Source organism: Lissotriton vulgaris, chromosome 9 (genome assembly GCF_964263255.1).
Source record: "Lissotriton vulgaris chromosome 9, aLisVul1.2, whole genome shotgun sequence".
Taxonomy (NCBI): domain Eukaryota; kingdom Metazoa; phylum Chordata; class Amphibia; order Caudata; family Salamandridae; genus Lissotriton; species Lissotriton vulgaris.
Window position 1 is genome coordinate 977225237 of NC_141697.1, and position 20416 is coordinate 977245652.

The 20416-nt window shown below is 49.7% G+C and overlaps 1 protein-coding gene across 1 annotated transcript in view; it reads right to left on the reverse strand.

The window, feature by feature from the left end:
- Positions 1–20416, reverse strand: part of EMC3 (ER membrane protein complex subunit 3) — a 154227-nt gene that overhangs the window by 47934 nt on the left and 85877 nt on the right. The window contains exon 7 of the mRNA XM_086938827.1: positions 917–996. Within this exon, the coding sequence (XP_086794953.1) occupies positions 917–996 (80 nt within the window). The remainder of the gene's footprint in view (positions 1–916; positions 997–20416) is intronic.

Genomic DNA, 20416 nt, shown 5'->3' on the forward strand with positions numbered 1-20416 from the left:
GGATTCACAAATCCCATGATACAAATGATTTAATGTTAATGCTTGGGGATCCCTTTATGCCACCCACCACATAGACCTGGAAGTCAGGGCAGGCTCACACAGCCCCTTTATGTTTTTAGTTTTCCCAACACTGTGCTCAGATATGGATCCATAATTCTACAGTGTACAATGGGAAAAAAGCACTCCAGACCAATGGCATTCCTTTATTTTTTGTAACTGGATTCACGAATCCTCGGGAGATGCTTGAATTAGAGGTGGATCTGGAAATTAATGGTTAAGACCTCTGTACAATTTAACCTCTTCAAGTCCGTATTATAAAGACCTTTATTCTTGAAAGTTCTTAACTGAGGTACACTAAACCAAGCCCAAAACCACTTTGTTGAGTAAAGATCTGCTTACATGCCAGGTCCGGTGTAATTCCACTTCGCAATTTTTTCTGTGAGAATGGGAGTTAAAATGGAAAATGTCACTTTTCGAACCCCCCCACCCCGTTCTTTTTATTTTTGCCTCGCATGATTAATCTGCATGAAACTTCCATAATGAATGTGCACGAAACTTGCCATGAAGATGTCTTTCTTAACAGTATATAGTAGATTTGTTGAAAGTTGCCAAACTTATTAGCGAAAGAAATAAATGCCTTTTCAATGGAAAGCCTGACCTAACCAGAACTGCACAGGTAATATCACTGCCTCTGTGAGGGAGATATATGTATCTCAGCTTGGTCATTTACTGGTGGCAGCTAGATCAAAATATTCCACTAAGTTTTATTCAAGGGCAACAATTCCAAGAATTGATGTGCTGCGGGAAGAAAAGAAAATACATAAACTTTGCATCTAGATACAGGAAGCCCAAGTATGTCACAGGATGATACTCTTGTTAAATGGGGTTAAGAGTTAAATGTTTAAGTAATTATTACCGTTATCTTGGCCCAGGATCAGCGAGTAAATGCTTCTCAGCCCAAACACGTTTAGGAAGTACCATGAGGCAGAACTCACCCTATGGAGACACAAGCGTTCAAGTTATAGTATATTAAAAGAAAAACAAATGGTTAGAAATTAGATAAGACTTCCAAAAACACAAAACTCTTAATGCTTCTGCTTGTTCTCCTATCAATACTGTTTCTAACTTTTGTTTGAGAATAAAAAAAAAACAACATACCCTTTGGCCAGTTTGGCTTTTGAAGGTGACGTAATGATACAGGTGTGGGAGTAGTTTGGATGTACTGAATGAACTGGGATCATACAATTCAACTTCAAATCGGGGGCGTCATCTCGCCCCTACCAAACGCCCAGCTGAGGTAGCCTACTAGGCAATCATCAAATGATCCTAATTTTCTCCATACGTTCCTTTTGTGATCCATATTGTAAACATGTTAATTCAACTTATTTTCAACGTTTTGTTCTCTACAATCGGAGTGGAATTGCCAACTTTCACTTTTTCCAAGATTCCAAGAGATAATCTGAGAAGTGAGTTGATGAGGGCAACTCGGTGTAACAACCTATTCACACTTTAACTGATCATAACATGGTTTTGCATTGTGCAAATTATCAAGGCAGTTATATCAGTCTTTCAGTTATAACTCTCTTACTTGTTCGTAATTAATGTGAGCTGGTTCTTGCCAGAGCAGAACACTGGAACTCATTTCATGGGATGTGACATCGGGAGGTGTTTAGACTGTGTAGTAACAGGGCTACAGACTAGGTGATGACTGCATTCTGCAGCTCTTTTCGAGGTAACTGGTGTACAGGGTCAGGCAGAGTCGATACATACTTCATATGGAATTAAGCAACAATGTAACTATTTTTTGATAGTACTAGAGCCAAGGGTTCACTCCCCCACCATGGCCCAAGCAGGAGAGCCACAGTGCTTACTATTGGCTGATTTGAGCCAGCTCAGGGTAAGCCAGGCAACTCAGCAAACACTCTGCATTCCAGGAATGAAGTCAGCCATTCCCACTAAATCAACATGTTTGGGCTGCTTGGCACTGCACCATTTCAGAAACTGATCCTGGAGACTCCTTTCCCTATCCACCTACGAAGACCCAACTGCAACTGACCTGTTAGAAGGCAGGCAAGCCAGGCAACCTACAGAGTAGCACACTGAACCAAAACTGATTAAAATATTGAGAGCAGCCTGCCACTGGAGTACCATGGGAGAATAAACTCAAAGGAAAGCTACATATTTCAGGTGCTCGGTTGGTGGGTTTACTAACCCTTAGATTTTGGCACTCAATGAACCTTCCTGTCTACTGTTTGTCCAGATCCTCTGTACACATCCTGGTGCTTCACCTGAAGACATTAAGAGTAAGCTATACCCAAGCCATATGCATGAGCAGGAAAGCTGTATTGCTACCTTCACATAACAAGGTGACAAACCCTCAAGACACTTTAAGCCATAGGCATATCTGCTCCATACCCTTTGCTAAATGTGTGCAGCATAATCATGGGACATTCACAGCAAGGTGAGCAGACACCTCTGGTAACATGCATTTTTTTTAACCTTTATTGTGTCAATGCGTTCTCATACAGGCATTACATCATATAGATAATCAATCAATTATTACATTTGTAACATAAAGCATTATAATCTGAGTACAGTGCACAGGTACAGGACGTGATTATTTAGTGGTCACTTCAATTACCCTTACAATAAAGGCTAGCCCGAGATATCATTAACATCGTCATTTGTACATATGTATCATTGTCGTGCCCTGCCATTGTATGCCAAGCCCTGTCGTTTACACGTGTAGTTAGGGACTAACCTCTGGGGAGGGGATCTGTAATGGAGGTTCACATATGTTTCCGTGGAATTTGTTCCATTTACCCCATATTCTAGTCCATTTCTTGGGACAGCCCCTGTGCGTGTAGACCGCCCTCTCAGGCACCATCGCCATATCCATGTCTCGTTCCCACAGTGTACGTGTAGGTGTTAGCACGGAGCCCCAGTTTTTTGCTATGTTTCGCTTCGCGATTGTCATCCCCAATGTGGCCCAGTTCTGTAAGGCTAGGTTTAAATCGGTGGGCTGACAGATATTGAGAAGGCAACACCTCGGCTCACAAGGAACTTCTGCCCCTCCTACCTCTGAAATTATAGCCAGGACTTTGGACCAATATCGATTTACTATAGGGCATTCCCATATTATATGGTAACATGTTCCAATACCTCAACATCCTCTAAGGCAAAGGTGATTTGGTGTGTCCCCCAGCTTAAATATCGTAGTGCGAGGATAATACGTTCGGTGCAATACTTTCAGTTGAACGAGTTTAAGTCGGGATGGGATCGCCGCCTCTCGGGCCGATGCTAGGGCGTCCATCCAATCAGATTCTTCAATATCACCCAAGGCCGTCTCCCATTTGCCCTTCAGTGTGATCAGTGGGTCTGGCTGATTATTGATCAATTTCTTGTATGTGTAGGAGGTAGCCTTTTTGTACATGTAGTCGGTGAGGAGCCTATCCTCCAGAGGGGAGGATTCTACCAATTTGGTCTCTGGGGGAATTGCACTTTGTAATGCGTGTCGTATCTGTATGTATCGGAACCGTCCGGACAAGTTTGTGTTGTGCTATTCGGGGGGGTTTACCGTCCCACAATAAGATTGTTACTTCTGCTTCAATGTATTTAAAATACCTAGAGGGGACCGGGAATGGGGTGTTTTGTAGGGCATATAAGAATCTCGGAAGGGCTAGCATTTTGAACAGTGCAGCTCTGCCCAGGAGCGTCAGCAGGAGGGATCTCCAGTGTTTTACGTCCGCTCTGAAGCGTTCCAAGGGCCTCATTAGATTTTCCTCCATGAAGATGGACTCTGATGGGGTGACATATATCCCGAAGTACTTGAAACCCCGGGTCACGATCTGCAGTTCACATCCTGCCGGTATTTTGGGTGTAGGACCGTGTAATACGTAGAGTAGGGATTTCGTCCAGTTGATAGTGTATCCGGATACTTTCCCGTATGCAGTGAAAATGTCTAGTAGGAACACTAATGATCTCGCCGGGGATGTTAAATACACAAGTACGTCGTCCTCATATAGCGAAATTCGAACTTCCCATTCCTCCTCCCATCTCATTCCATGAATGGAAACGTCCTGCCTGATCCATGCAGCCAGTGGTTCCAGCACCAGGGCGAAGAGCAGCGGTGAGAGTGGGCATCCCTGCCTGGTACCCCTTCCTAGTTTGAATTCTCTCGATATTCTTCCGTTTGCTACTACTTGTGCGATGGGTTCCGTATATAAAAGCTGTACCCATGCGCTGAATTTCCGGCCAAGGCCCAGCTTCCGAAGGACCGCAAAGAGGAATGGCCATTCCACTAGATCGAAGGCCATCGTGGCGTCCAAGGAAAGGATGGCTGCATCTTTTTGTATCGCTGATGTACGGGCTAGAACGGCCTGTACTCGCCGTAGATTAAGGGAGGTGTTACGTCCCGGCATGAACCCTGATTGGTACGGGTGAATCAAGTCTTTGAGGTGTGGCAGTAGTCGGAGTGCCAGCGCTTTGGCTAGTATTTTGGCTTCCGCATTCATTAGTGACATTGGGCGGTAAGAGGCTGATAAGTGTGTAGTTTGCCAGGTTTGTGCACCGCCACTATTGTGGCTATACGTTGATCTCGTGGCAGCATGCCACCCTCTAGGCATTCACTGTACATTTTAAGTAAGTGAGGGGTGATTTAACTCACCACTTATTTGTATAGCTCTACTTGGGACCCATTGCTTTCCCTGTGTGGAGTGCCGCCAGTGCCCGACCTATTTCTTCCGACGAGAGGTCGGCGTCTAGTTCATCCCTAGCTTCCGGGGGAAGCGTAGGCATTCTTATGTCTTGCAAGAAGAGTGTATTGTCCTCTATTGTTAGGTTATCGCCTGTAGTGTGTATATTGTTTCAAAATGCGTAGCTAACTGTTCGACAATAAGTTCGGGGTCTGCTGTGAGAGTACAATCATTCAGACAAATTTGGGCTATCCATCTACTTGCTTTTTCGCGTTTTTCTATCCATGCCAGCATTTTCCCTGTTTTGTCCCCAATTCGTAAATTCTGTAGAAGGTATCTGTACATTTGGCCCTTGCTGTTTCCCATGCATAAGCCCTAAATTCTTGGCTAGCCAGCGCCACAGCATGTGCCGTAACTTCAGTGGGGTCTGCGGCGTGTGCTTTCTCAGCTTGTTGGGTGGCCTCCTCTAGGTCTTTTATGGTCTCCTGTTGTGCACGTTTGTGTCTCGTGATCGTCGAGATGGCCTGCCCCCTTATAACGGTTTTATATGCCTCCCATATTGTGCTGGGGGACTGAACTGACTGAACATTTTCGGCAAAGTATTGTGTGGTGGATTTAACTTGGTCCCTTGCAATCTTGTCATTTTTTAGGAATCCAGCATAAATCGGATAGATCCTCCTTCTGCCAGGAATATAGGCGGTGTAAAGGAGTTGGACTGGAGAGTGATCTGATATACCCCTCGGTAGATGCTCTACTTGTTTCACTTTCTCAGGAGTGATACCCAGTGTAAATATATAATCTATTCGGGAGAGGCTCCCGTGTGCACCAGAGAGAAATGTGTATTGATGGTCTGTTGGGTGCTTAAGTTGCCAAATATCAGTCATTCCCATTGCGTGTATGAAATCTAACAGGGCTTGATTAGAGCGGTTGGCTTCCCTGGTCGGATGGCGGTCAATGGTTGGATCTATTACTGTATTAAAGTCCCCGCCCATTATCAGTTCTCCCTCTGGAAGGTCCAGCAGGATCCTCCCGAGGTCTTGAAATGCTTGCTGGTGTAGTGTAGGGGGAACGTAAACAGAGAGCACATGATATAATCTACATTCCCACTGCCCAGTTAAAACCGCAAATCGTCCCTGCGCATCAGCCCAAGTGCTCATAATCATGAATGGGGAGCTCTTGTGGACCAGGATCCCCACCCCTCTGGAGCCAGATGTGAACTCTGCGTGAGCTACCATTTTAAAGTCCTATTTATCTAGTGCCTTTCATGTTGTTCCTGTCAAATCAGTTTCTTGGAGAAGGACAATTGAGGGCCCTTTGTGTTTTAGGTACTGCAGGACGAACCCTTGTTTAATCTCGTGGCCCAATCCGTTCACGTTCCACGAGATTATGGATAAGAGGGGGGGGGGGGGGGGCGGCTGAAGTGGTAACTGAGTGTTGGTCTCCTGACCTTCAAGTGGTGTCACGTCTTGCATGGTATGGTATCTTATGGTCAGCGACTACTGTTGATACCTGCTGTACATGACCTGCCCTGTGCGTACATAGATTGTGTGGTTGACACGTAAACTTGTTCTTTGAGATAACGTAACATATTAAACGTAAACCTTGTAACAGTTGCTTCAAGAAAACTTGGCCCCTAGTCGTAAACCTCGCCCTCCCCCCATCAGATCTGCTACTATTCTCATTTCTAACTGTTGATTATGTCTTCCGATAAGCAATTGTGATCCCTGAAGGAAGTTGTCATTGTTCAGCATAGACCAGAGCAAACTGAAACTTATCGCTATCAAAACCCCCGACCCCCCACCCTGCCTCCCTGCCCGGCGGATACAGAACCATCCACCGCCCCCAACTGAGCAGAGTGCTTGTTTCCCAGAACTAAATGTCATGTTAGCGAGGGTGAGACTACCGTGACTGTTATAGCCTCCCTCCCCTCTATCAGTGTCCATGCAGTGCTGCAACATTACAGTAGATCCTACCTGTAGGAGTCTTCTTTACTTGCCTTCGTGTCATGTCCTTATACGACTCATTTTAAGGAAGGTCCACTTAATAGTCTCCCCCACCCTGCGCTCACCGCCCAATCCTGGGCCGTGTCCATATCATATTATCCTTCTGCGGTGTTGCGAGGTGTGGCCTTCCGCTAGGTCCTTAATTCTTACCGGTCCAAATCAGAGCGTCGCTTCAGTGATGCAGTGTGTCGTGGGCTTCTGTCTTGTCCATTATCAGCTAGTATGTCTTGCGTCCCGGTTCCTGGGTTTTCCTGTTTGACACCATCCCTCCAGCCAGTCTTGCGCATCTTTGGGCGATTCCAAGAACCAAGTTTTTCTTTCCACCTCAACACGTACCTTTGCTGGGAAAAGCATTGAGTATTTGAGTTCTCTGGAGCGAAGTTCCCTTTTTACTTCCGTGAAAAGTTTGTCGCTGTTGTGCCACCGCTGCCGTAACCATGGCGTTATCAATTTTTATTGGAGGAGCCACTCGAGCTGTCTGCATGATGGCATCGCGGTCGCGAAAATTGAAGATCCTTGCCAAGATTGGACGTGGCGGTGCCCCCGGCTTCGATTTCCCCCCTGGCACCCGGTGGGCACGTTCCACTGAGAAGTAATTGACAGGCCCTTCGGTCATAGCTTGGTTTGGATCAAATCTTCTACGAACAGGTCCAGCGCTGTGCCCCCTGTTGTTTCCGGTACACCCACCAGGCGTACGTTATTGTGCCGTGAGAGACCTTCCTGTTCGTCAAGTTTCGCCTTTAATAGCAGGTTGTCATCTTCCAGTTTCTGTATTCTGTGTGCCAGGGCCGCCGTGTAGTCAGTGAGTCCTGACGTAGTTTTTTCCACCTCTAACAATCGATCCGACAACTTGGAGAAGTCCGCCCTTATCAGGGAGATATTGGTGGAGATAGAGCCCATTGAAGTTTGCATTGTGTGCAACGCCGCGATGACGTCTTTCAGGGTGACCTGTTCAGGGTCACCAGGTGGGTTGGTTGTCTGGGATGATGTGCGTGGCGTTTCGGTCGATTGACCATTCTGGGGCTCCTTTACGTAGGCATATTTCTCCAAGCGTGGAGGCTGTTGCACCTTGGGACCCCTGCCAGTCATGGCACCTAATTCGCAGTGGATACGCACCCAAATAAATTCTGTGAGGACTGGAGAGGTGTTTAGCTAGTCAATCGTTCCCAGATGTGTTGCACCGTATGATCCTTGGTGACTTCCAGAATGTGTATGTGGGCCCGCGTGGCACTGGGTTGTTGCAAACCAGCGGTCTATGGTACTTCCAGCTCCTATCTCCCAACCGTGGAATTGTTCACTATATCGCCTGCTAAGGTCATGAGATTGCGCCAGGTGTTATCACACAGTGCCACCCAGGGTATGTTCCCGAAAATGTCTATTGATGTCCCTTGCTGCGTGTGGGGCAGGTGAGCAGATTGGCGTGTTCGGCGGCGGTATCAGAGAGGCCGATGGTTGCAGGATTATGCCGCCATTTTATGCCGCCGTACCGCGGCGTCCCCAGTCCTCAGTCTCTGCCCGGTAACGTCGGGCCTTCACTCAGAGCCCCCTCGCTGCCTCCTACAACAGTCACCAGTACCTGGTCTTCGGATGATGTCCTGTGCCTGTACTCGCATCCGAATTATTATACGGTCGTCTTCACTCTTTTCCCCGGAGCAGTTCTTGTCGGGCCATCTATATGCCACCCAGGGCATTGTTCCTTAAGATGCCCATGAATGTCCCTTGCTGCGTGTGGGCCAGGTGCGCAGACTGATCGCGGCCATCTTTTTCGTCCGGTAGCCGGTAACATGCATTCTTGATAACAACCAAGGTCAGTGGGTTAGGCAGGTATTTTTGTGGGTATACGATTGTGGTAAGGTAGATGACATTTATAGTTGATTGTTTCTTTTTCAAATAGAAATCACCTATGCCAAATATAATATAGTATAGATTTGAGTTCAATTGTTTTTAGTATTTGATATAGCTCTAGCCGCACTCCATTCAGCAGCAGGCTGTTTTACATTCAATATTTTGATTGTAGCAGGAGCATGTAAGCACGAGGTGGTGCAGACAGATGAGCACTAGGAATGAAGTAATGGGATGTGATATGCAGGCCTTGCCCACCTCCACTGCCCTAAAGCATTTGTCAGCCTAAACTATCAAGTCTCCAAGAGTCATGGGTCATCTACATATTTGTGTTTATTTATATTTGACACTGTCACAGAGAGTGCTCCTAAGTTTATAATAGGAGTGCATGGATATGTTGCTCCTAAGAGATTAGCAAAGTACAATAAGTAACATAACAACTGCATGTCTAAAATGTATTGTTGTGAGTGAAGACTTTGCCAGAAGTGCATTACAAATGCAATGTTTTCATGAGGATTGAACCGGAGGAGGTACCGCAACCTCCCATCCAACTATCAAGTGTTTTTTAAAGTGTATCTGATTTCGCTCCATGTACCCGACTCAAGCACTTTTCTACCACCTTTGTAAATAGATGTTAAACCTACTGTGTGAACTAGTGGTACAGGATTCAAGAATCTAAGATACACTAGAGGATGCACAAAGAACCATCATCACACTTTCAAAGATACTCCCCCAAAATGGACCATTTGCAGGCAGGGTTGCTGGTAGCGACAAAGGCAGTGGGTAGCACCAGTGGTACAAAGTTGCAATGCTAGGATTGGCACCTTTATTTAGCATTAACTCTGTGCCTATGCCGGTTATATAATCTAAGTCATAGAGATTTTTATAAATATTTACAAGTTAGGTCAGATGACTCTGAAAAAATGTATGAGAAATGGGGAACAAAATTGGGGCTGACAGGGAATGAGGCTGAGAAATCATTAAAAATGTCAATTACGGGGCGTGGCCAAGATGGCGGGGTGAGCGGACGCTTCCTCCCGTAGCTCCTCCGGCCCGGCTCAGCCCGAGCCCTGATCGCCGCGCTTCTCTCCCCCCGCGGCTGCACTGCGGGCGAGAGAACTGTGCCGGAATCCCTGGGGCGCACTTTGACACCACTTTGACTTTCGTGGCCCTGGGGGAAGTCCCCGAAAAGTTTATCCGAAGATCGCCCCGAGGAGCGGAGCCTGGGTCGTCCCGAGGAGAAGAGCTTGGAGGCGGGGCATACGACGGCGCTGTCCGCTCGCCTCGGCTAGGCCGAGTGCTGAACAGCTGAAAGCCGGAGCTCCCGAGGGAGCGGAATAGACGGACTTCGCGGAGTGCCGGAGCTCCCTGACCGGTGCCCTGGTGGCGAACAACATTGATGGGCGGCGGACCTCACCCCTGCACCGGCGACCCTCCCCCTGCCTTGGTCTTCGAGGGGCGACGCCTTGCGAACTCCGCGCCCGGAGTCGCTGGATGGCAGAGTTCGAGCCGTGCCCATGCCGGGCGAATTGACTAGTGGCGAAGGGAGCCGCCGGTTTCGCCCCTTCCGGACCTGTTGCTGTTTGAGGGTCGCCCATGGACTTGCTGGCCCGGGCTGCCTCCTTGGGTCCCACCCTCCCGCCATCTTGTCTTTGTGTGGCTGTGCCCAGTGGCCCTCGCCCGCGCCCTTTTTCTACGAGAGCCTCGATTTGTCCTGGCACCGACTCATCAGCTGCCCTCTCTGGGAATACTTGGCTGGAGGCCTCCACTTTGGACGTTGCTGCCTGCCCCGCTGGCCCGGGGGTCGTCTTGCCCAGGACCGGGCCGCCATTTTGTCGCCTGTGACGCACTACCCTTGTCCCCGCCGAAGGCCTCACACTTGGTGCCCGCGAGCAGTGGCGCTCGTCTACAGCGACTGACCCTAGGCTTCACCGGGGGCCAAGATGGCTGGGAGACGTGGCGCGGCAAGAGGAGATCGTACTTTGCCGGAAATGCTCGGCAGGTCCCAGCAACTACGCGACAGGACACAGCCGTCCCCAGGGGCCTCCCGGACATCAACGGATGCAGCCGTGGGCGAGCCACCAGTTACGAGGTCCTTCATGGAGGACTTATTCAGCTCCCTCAAGGAGGAATTTCAGACTCTTAAGACCGAGGTGGCTGGAGAGGTCCGGGAGGTGCGCAGGGAGGTCGAGAGCCTGGGCGAGAGGGTCGATGCGGTGGAGACGACGGCCCAGCGCCGCGATGACGAGATAACTCATCTCCAGCAGGACGTCCTCCGCCTCCGGGAGCAATGTGTTGAGCTCCAGGCCCATTCGGAGGACCTCGAGAACAGGTCCAGGCGGAACAACATTCGGGTGCGAGGTGTTCCGTCCGCGGATGAGGGTGGGGACCTGGTGGCCTATCTGCAGGACTTGTTCCGCGACATCTTGGAGGAAGGAGCGGACTTCCCGATCCGCATTGACAGAGCGCATAGGGTGGGCCGCCAGCGCCAGTCATCGGCTCCCCCGCCTGATATCCTAGCTTTCCTCCCGGATTTCCCCCTGAAAGAGCGCATCATGACGGAGGCCCGCAGGAAGCAGCCGCTGACCTTTCGTGAAAGACCTGTGGCGCTCTACCAGGACCTGTCCACCATCACACTGCAGAAGCGCAGGTCTTTCCGCATCGCGACGGACTTTCTGCGAGAGCATGAGACACCCTATTCCTGGGGCCACCCCTTCCGTCTTATTTTTCGATGGAATGGGGTGCTGCATCAGCTGCGCTCTTTGCAAGATGTCTGTGGAGTCTTGGGCCTTACTGCTACAGAGGAGGAGGGGGCTACACCTGCATGGCGGCGCCCCGAGCGGCGGGGCCGACGGAGGTCGAGGAGGCGCCCATCGTCAGCGCCGACGAGTCGTCCGGACTCGCCCACCATCAGGGCAGAAATGGCGGAGGCCCTGAGGAATGCGGCCAGGAACTTGCCTGAAGCTACTGGTGTGGCCCTAACGGCCTAACTTTTCTCCGGGGGGAGAGATTCTTAGCCTTAACGGTACTGAGCTGGGGCTGGGGGGGAGGGGGGGGGGGGTGTGTGGCTGGACGTCCACTTGACTTTTTTCTGCAGACTCGCCCATTTGGGCTAGACTGAGACTATGGGGTGTTGTTTTCTGTCTTTTTTTTACTTTGGTTGGTTGCTATGGGTTGGTTCTGGGGGGGTTTTACTGTTGGTTTGGTGTGGGGGGGTCCCGTCCGAAGTGGTCCGAACATGTGCGATGTTGCCTCTGGCCTTCCCTGCGCCCCTGCCCCGCGCGCCCCCTCCGCTGATCCCTTGCTCACTGCATAGCGCGTTGTTTCCCTGGAGGCGATGCCGCCCCTGAAGGTAGTGACCCTTAATGTTAAGGGTCTGAATAACCCCGTGAAGCGTAGGGCGATCCTTTCCCTGTTGGAGGGGTCGCAGGCGGATATTTGCCTCCTGCAGGAGACCCATTTGCTTTCCAAAGATTGCCATAGGTTGCGCTCTGCCAAGTTCCCTACGCAACTCTTTTCCTCTGCTGCGACTAAGACTGCTGGGATGGCCATTCTTTTAGCCAGCTCCTTCAGGGGGGAGGTGTTGCATAAACATGCTGAGCAGAAAGGGAGGCTTCTGGTGTATCGCATGCGTTTGGGAGGTGTCACCTTTACGGTTGGTTCCGCGTACAGCCCGAATGACCACCAGGATCGCTTCCTGGAATCAGTGTTGGTGGACGTTACTGCCTCGCCCGATCGCCATATCATCTTGGGGGGAGACCTGAATATGGTCTTCGACTCCACCCTGGATAGGTCTGCCCAACGCTTCCCGCAGACAGGGGAGCTTTCTAGGGCGGTGCAGGACCAGCTTACGGAAATGGATCTGCATGACCTCTGGCGCGTCCTGCACCCCACCGATAGGGACTATTCCTATTTCTCCCACGCGCACCGCACGTATTCACGGTTGGACTACCTCTTGGTGAGTGGACCGCTTCGCTCGGCCGCCACGGCAGCGGACATCGGGGTTTTGTCCTTGTCCGACCACGCACCGGTTTCCGGAATCTTTGCTTGGCCGGCGGCCCCCCCCTCTAGGGGGATGTGGCGGCTCCGGGACACGCTTCTCCATAAGAAGTCGGTCGTAAAGCGATTGGAGGAGGTCATCCAGGACTACCTGACCCACAATAACAACTCTGCCACGTCCCTGGCGACGCAGTGGGCGGCTTTGAAAGCGGTCGTCAGAGGGGAGTTTATCTCCATTTCCTCGGCGGAAAACAGGGAACGCAAGAGGGAGGAACTGACAGCGCATGTTCGGGAGCTCGAGCAGGTTCACCGCCGGACGGGGGCTCCTCGGGTCTGGAAGCAGCTGAAGGCGGCTCGGAAGCTCCTCTCCGCGTTGGATCTTGATCGGGCGGAGTATGCTGCGCTGCGCCTGAAGCATGCCTTTTACACCGGCGGAGACAGGTGCGGTAAACTCCTAGCCCATAGGCTCAGGGCTGCGCAGCAGCGCAATGTGGTGCAGGAGCTGGTGGGAATGAACGGGATCCCGGTTTCCGGTGACGCGGAGGTGGCAGATACCTTTCGTTCCTTTTACGAAGCACTGTACGCGGCGGAGCCTTCCCCACCGGGAGAGGCTGAGGCCTATTTGGAGTCCGTGACCCTCCCGGCCCTGGACTCCTCCCAAGCGGACCACCTGGAGAGGGACATCCACGTGGAGGAGGTCATCTCCGCGATTGCACGACTAAAGCACGGCAAAGCCCCGGGTCCGGATGGTTATACAGCCTTGTTTTACAAAACCTTCTGTCCCACTGTCGCGCCTCTACTGGCTCGCTTGTTTAACTCCTTCTCCGAGCCGGGAGCTATCCCGCCGGACCTCCTCTCAGCGACAGTATCGGTTATCCCCAAGCCGGGGAAGGACCGGACCCTGTGCGGCTTGTACCGGCCCATCTCGCTCCTAAATGTGGACCTCAAGCTTTACACCGGGATCTTGGCGGCCAGATTGGGTTTACATTTACCAGGTCTGGTGGAGGCAGACCAGGCCGGTTTTGTACCCGGTAGACAGACGGTCGACAACACAAAGAGGGTGACGCACGTGCTGGAAAAGGCCTCACGTGTTCCGGGGGAGCGGATGCTGCTATCAATCGACGCGGAGAAGGCCTTTGATAGGGTTCATTGGCCATATCTCGAGCTGGTCCTTGGGAAACTTGGGATCGGCGAGAAGTTCCGCACTATGGTCTTTAACTGCTACAGGAGACCATCAGCGTCAGTGCGTGTCAATGGACACAGCTCCAATTGCTTTGCCATTGAGCGCGGCACGAGACAGGGTTGCCCCCTCTCGCCGCTTCTCTTTGCCCTCTATATGGAGCCGTTTGCACAGAGGATTCGTGATAATCCGGACGCTATTGGGGTGCAGATGGGGCAATACACGCACACTATCAGCCTATACGCGGACGATGTCTTGTTGACCCTGGACGACCCCAAGCGGTCGCTCCCTGCCTGCGTCCAGGAACTGGACGCCTTCGGCCGTGTGGCGGGTTTTAAAATGAACATGACTAAGTCGGCTGCACTGGACGTGTCGCTCTCTGCTTCCACTAGGCGAGACCTTCAGAGTCTCTTTCCTCTGCAGTGGTCCTCCTCCACGGTGCCTTACCTGGGCATTTTGCTTGCCCCCTCCCTGCCTGCCATGGTTACAGCTAACTACTCCTCTCTGGGCAAAAAGATCAAAGAGGAACTCGGCCGATGGAACAAGGGCCTACTCTCGTGGTTGGGCCGTATCGCGGCGGTGAAGATGACGATCCTGCCTCAGATCCTGTATCTCTTCCGCGCTCTGCCCCTCCAGCCCCCTGTGGGTTGGATACGGCAGGCGCAGGCGGACATATCCCGCTTTGTGTGGCAGGGCCGTAAGCCTCGGATGAAGCGGGTCCTCTCCATGCTGGCCCCGGAGGCGGGGGGTCTCGGAGTCCCGGACCTCCGGAGATACTTTCAGGCGGCACAGCTTCGGTATCTGGTGGAGTGGAGCCGGTGGGAATCGGATAAACACTGGCTCTTTCAGGACCAGGCAGTCGCAGGCCGTACCCTCCAGGAGGTCCCGTTCCTGCGGCGCGCTCACCGCCCGCCTAATCTCTACGCCTCTTTTATTAACCGAGTCCCGCTGAGAGTGTGGGACGCGGTGTGTGAGTTGCGTGAGCTCACGACCTTTCCATCGCCGTTCACTCCCATCGCTGGCAATCCAGACTTTACCCCGGGTTTGGAGCCGGGAGCTTTTTCCCACTGGGTGAGCGCGGGCTGCAGGGCGCTTTTCCAGATCTACGGGCCGGAGGGCGTGCTCCCCTTCCAGCAGCTCCGCCGGGAGTTTGGCCTGACGGAGGGGGACAGGCTGCGTTACATGCAGGTCCGCCACTGGGCTCTTCAACCCCCAGTGCGTGACGTCGCTGCCCGTTCAATTACGCCCTACGAGCGATGGTTGGTGACCCGGACCTCGGACGCCAAGCTCATCACTGATTTGTATACATTTCTCCAACCCCCGCCGTTTCATTACCATAACCCAGGGAGGGAGCGCTGGCACAGGGAACTGGGCAGGACCCTGAGTCACAAGGAGTGGGACAGGATTGCGTATCGGGCGAGGCACTCTGCGTACCATACTGGGCTGACAGAAACCTTCACTAAAGTGTCCACCTACTGGTACTACACCCCGGAGCGGCTCTATGAGATGCGCAAAATAGGCGATAAAGGTTGCTGGCGAGGCTGCGGACAGGTGGGCACCCTCACGCACATTCTCTGGGAGTGCCCGGTGCTGTCGGCCTACTGGAAGGAAGTCTTAGATGAGGTGGATAGACATTTTGAGATCGAGCTTCCGCGCTTCCCCGCGTATGTCTTGCTAGGCCTCCCCAATGATTTGATGTACCCGCTGAAATCCCGCAGGGGCAGGCAGATTGCGATTGCGCTAGGTTCAGCCGTTCAGAACATACTGATACTCTGGCGCACCCCTACTGCCCCCTCTATCACTGGTTGGCTGCATAGACTCTGGCAGGTACTGGGCATGGAGAAGATGTCGCTAACGGTGGCTGGGAATGTCGATCAGTTCGAGGAGCTCTGGCACCCCTTTTTGGCATTGCTGTCCACGGAATTCCACGAGCTCACGTGTCCACGGTATTTGCGCCTCCTTAGGCTGACACCGCCGGCAGCTGCGGCGGAGTGAATGTGCGGATTGGGGGCCGGGGGTTGGGGGCGGGAAGAGGGGATATATGCTTCTATTGCTGCCTTTCGGACGGGGATGTTGGGGTATTGTTTTCTTTCTTTTCTTCCTTTACTCTCCTTTCTTCTTCCTTTCTGGGGTTGGGGGGTTGGTGGTACGGTATGCTTTTTCCTTTACTGTGTTGCGGAGTGCTATTCCGGTTTGGCCTTGCTTAGGGAGTGGGGGTCAACAGGGGGGTTGTACACAATGCCTTATTGTCTTTTGTATTTGCTTAGTTACCCTCTGGGGCTTCCTGCCTCCCTGTTTTTCTTCTGACTCGCTGCAACGTTCCGCTTCTTGTATTGTATGTATGCTTGACCTCCTGCTCCCCTCCCCGTGTTTCTGTGCCTTAATAAAATACTTTAAACCTAAAAATGTCAATTACTGTGCTGAGGGCAGCAAATCTGCAAACCCAGCAATATAAAACTTTGTTTGAACTATACCATACTCCCCACAGGGTGGCACAGTGGGGTGGAACTAGAGGTATAACCTGTCCGAGGTGTCAATCTATTCGAGCCGACACTATTCACATGTTTGCCTCATGCCCTGTTTTAGATAAATATAAACAAGAGCTGGAACAATTTTTCAAGAACTCGTTGGGAATGAACACAGTATTACTTGATGAAGTAATGATTTTAGGAGTAACAAAGTACGCCTTGGATATACCTCATTACGAGTTTTTGTATATAGCCATGGTATTAAGTAGATTATGCATAGCGTCGCTATGGAAAGAACCCAGGCCACCGACAGTACAACAATGGGTCTCCAGGGTTTTGGGATTTATACGTTGGAACAGGCCCTATTTGAGAAAAAGGGAAGGGTAAGAAAAGAAGCTGCGAGACGGATATGGGCTCCAATAATAGAATGGAAACAAAGATTGGGGGAGGTTTAAGTTTGTAGCAAGACATCTAACAATTTGTATAATTTTGAGTCAGTAAGAATGAATTTAGTCAGAATTTGTATGAGGATTTTTTATAAGGATTAATTTGCTGAAATGAATGTTTTTTGTTAATTATCTGATCTTGGTGAATAATACAATGGAAATGTAATCTTGATATTGATGAATAATAAAAATATACACAAAAAAAAAGAAGAAAAAAAAACTCTGTGCCTATGCTTTTTCAATGATATTTTTGCCCTTTCATATTTCATGGAGTGCCAGGGAAAACTAGAGGGACTATGACCCTACCCAGCACTGTAGGACCCCCCGCATATCACAAGCTCAACTTTTGGTCACCATCAATTCGTGTACGTAAGACTACTAGCTGTAGTAAAACACAACTTGAGATCTTTGCAACAGCATCAACTATTCACTTCAAGTAGACCGGTTCAGGGTTGTTTAAGTCTAATGGAATGAAGCCCTCTGCGTAGCTTCGTGAAGCTGAGTTGCCCTGCCCCTGAATTTATTTTTAGGTAACCCCCATGTATTTTCAACCAGTAAGCTGAATAATTCTGCACTTTCACAAGAGTTTCTCCTTTGTCTGTGTAATTTTTGCAAGGGATCACCATTTTATGACACAGAGCTGTACTCTGACGCCTCCTCGTTAGTCCGCTACGGAAAGAACGGGGAGTGTACCCGATCATTTAAGATTTTAAGAGGGGTAAGGCAAGGCTGCGTCCTGGCACCATTTTTATTTTCCATCTATATCAATGGCGTAGGAAAACATATTGAGGGGACAGCCTTGGATGTTCCCGTGCTCTCCAACCATCAGCGGTTACCGATTTTGGCATATCTAATGACGCCGTTCTGATGGCCCGTACTGGGATGGGGCTCCAGCATCTTATATCGGCCTATGTGGTTTTTATGAATTCACTCGATTTAAAGGTCAATCAGACTCAAATCTTTTATAATTATTGCGGGGACAGGGAAACGAGAAAGACCACCATATTTCTTAATGGACTCTGGTAAAATTGAGGTGGTGGACTCGTTTACCTATTTAGGTGTTCTCTTTGATACAAAATCAATCATGGTACAAATTGCTAGAGGGCAGAGCAATGGGTATGCAGAGAAGTCTAGTGAAACTGAAAACATTTTCTAAAAGATTGTGAGCCATACCTCTAATTCCTATGAAAAAAGTCTACCATGCCAAAACAAAGGTGGCATTGGTGCATGGAGCAGCAGTATGGGGGATGTCTACCAGTGATTCTCTGCAATACATTGAGAACACATTTTTTTATAGTATTTTACTTCCCTACCCCAGTCATACTAGAATTATGTGCTTCATATGGAACTGACTGTACCATACATTATGAATTCTATCAAAATGGCACCACTCATGTTGTGGCATTCTGTATGGACTAGGGACACAGTCCCCCTTACCCAAAATGTAATAACTATTTTAAAATCAGAACTCTAGGCAGCAGGATTAGGTGGATAAAGTATGTGGAGTCAGATCTAACTGCAATCGGTTTGAGTCGCCTTTTTAAAGATCCATCTACCTGTAACTCCATTACAAAGTGGAAAGTAATTGAGATATTTAACCTGAGAGCCGAATATTTAAGAAGAGAAAAAAATGCCACACACAGTCAGCTCGTCTGTATGAATTAACCCCAGTGCTGGAGGAGGGAAGCTACTTTTATTTGGCTGATGTTACATTGCCACATCACAAATATATTTCGCCTAAATTTGGTACCACTGATGGTAGGATATCCAGGGAAGAAATATAAACATTCTGATCTTTCCCTATGTCCATGTGACAAGTTATCGCCACAAAATGATCTTCAGCTTTTATTTTTTTGTGGTTTTTACCGCCAGGAAAGATATAATTTTATTGTACCGATTTGTAAGCGTTACAATTTTAAATTTTGTTGCGTAGCATTATTTTTTCTCAAATCCTTGCAGAATTCTTTTGTGTTTCTTGCTAGCATCGTTTTTATGGGCATGTCTGAAAAAGAGGAAGCAGGTTGGCTCATAAGACGATTAAGCCCTTTTTAAAAAAATTGTTATTGTGTTTGTATATGTATATAGATGAAATGCATTTTAACCAAATTGGATGTTAGCAGATTTTTAAGTGTCGGGAATTATGCTATTTTATCTATACCTTTTCTTAAACTGTGACTGTAATGAAAATGCTACTTACTAGTATGCATCTGTTCTTGGCATGTAGGGCTGCTGACATTCATATCTGTGCATAGATCGCCGGCTAGTGTTGGGTCCGGATGATTGCACATTGTTGTCCTGGAAGAGTCTTCGAAGTATCACAAGATAGATGGCTCCTCCCCTGGACTACAGTGCGCATGGGCATCGACTCCATCCCCAGATTGTTTTTAGCCATTGTGGCCAAGATGGAGTGAAACTCAGTAAATGATGACCATGCTATGAGTATATATGTGAATACTGCAGCTGCTACAGGCGCCGAGGAGGAGGGCGGGCGATATGAATGTCAGCAGCCCTACATGCCAAGAACAGATGCATACTAGTAAGTAGCATTTTCAGTTCGAGGCATGTGGGCTGCTGAATTCATATCTGTGCATAGAATACATAGCAGTCCCTCCATTAGCGGCGGCCGACCGTGCCAGCTGCAGCAGTTTGGAAAAGTGTCTTGAGAACAGCCTGCCCTACAGCTGCCTGCTGTTTGGAGTGCACATCTACACAGTAATGCTTAGTAAATGTGTGTGTGGTAGACCATGTGGCTGCTCTACATATGTCCTCTAAGGGAATGTTTCCAAGGAAAGCCATAGAGGCCCCCAACTTTCTGGTGGAGTGGGCTCTTGGTGGAATGGGAAGAGTGTGTTTCGCCTTTGCATAGCAGATCTGGATACATTTCACGATCCACCTAGCAATACCAGCCTTGGAAATAGGGTTACCTTTGTGATGTGGCGCAAAGGTGACAAAAAGCTGCTTAGTTTTCCTAAAATCCTTGGTCCTATCAATGTAATACATTAGGGCTCGTTTAACGTCAAGGGTGTGGAGCATTCGCTCCGCCAGTGACTCAGGATTTTGAAAGAAAACCGGCAACTCAATTGTTTGGTTGATGTGGAACTGAGACACAACCTTGGGCAGAAACTTAGGGTTAGTGCGGAGCACCACCCTGTTGGAATGAATTTGGAAAAATGGCTCTTGGATTGTGAGGGCTTGCAGTTCACTAACCCTCCGTAGCGATGTAATTGCTACAAGGAAAGCCCCTGTCCATGTCAAGAACTGACTCTCGCAGGAATGCAGTGGCTCAAAGGGAGGACCCATCAGTCTGGTAAGAACCACATTGAGGTTCCACTCAGGAGCTGGTGGAGTTCGTGGCGGAATGACTCTTTTGAGGCCTTCCAGAAATGCTTTGATGGCAGGCACCTTGAAAAGTGAAAGGTGCTGTCTATTTTGGAGATACGCGGCGATCGCAGACAGGTGAATGCGAATGGAAGTATAGGCCAGATTACACTTGTACAGATGAAACAGGTAACAGATGATGTTCTGAATAGAAGCATCCAGCGGATCAATGTTGTGGTTCGCACAATAGATGACAAACCGCTTCCATTTTGCGCGCAGCAGGCTCTAGTAGTGGGCTTCCTAGCCTCCCGAATGATGTCCATGCAATTGGGAAGTAGGTTGAGGTAGCCAAACTCTAGGACTTCAGGAGCCAGATTGCCAGATTGAGCTGTTGCGGATCTGGGTGCTGAATGTCGCCATGGCTCTGCGTCAGAAGGCTGGGTGTGAGATGTAGCCTTTGATGCGG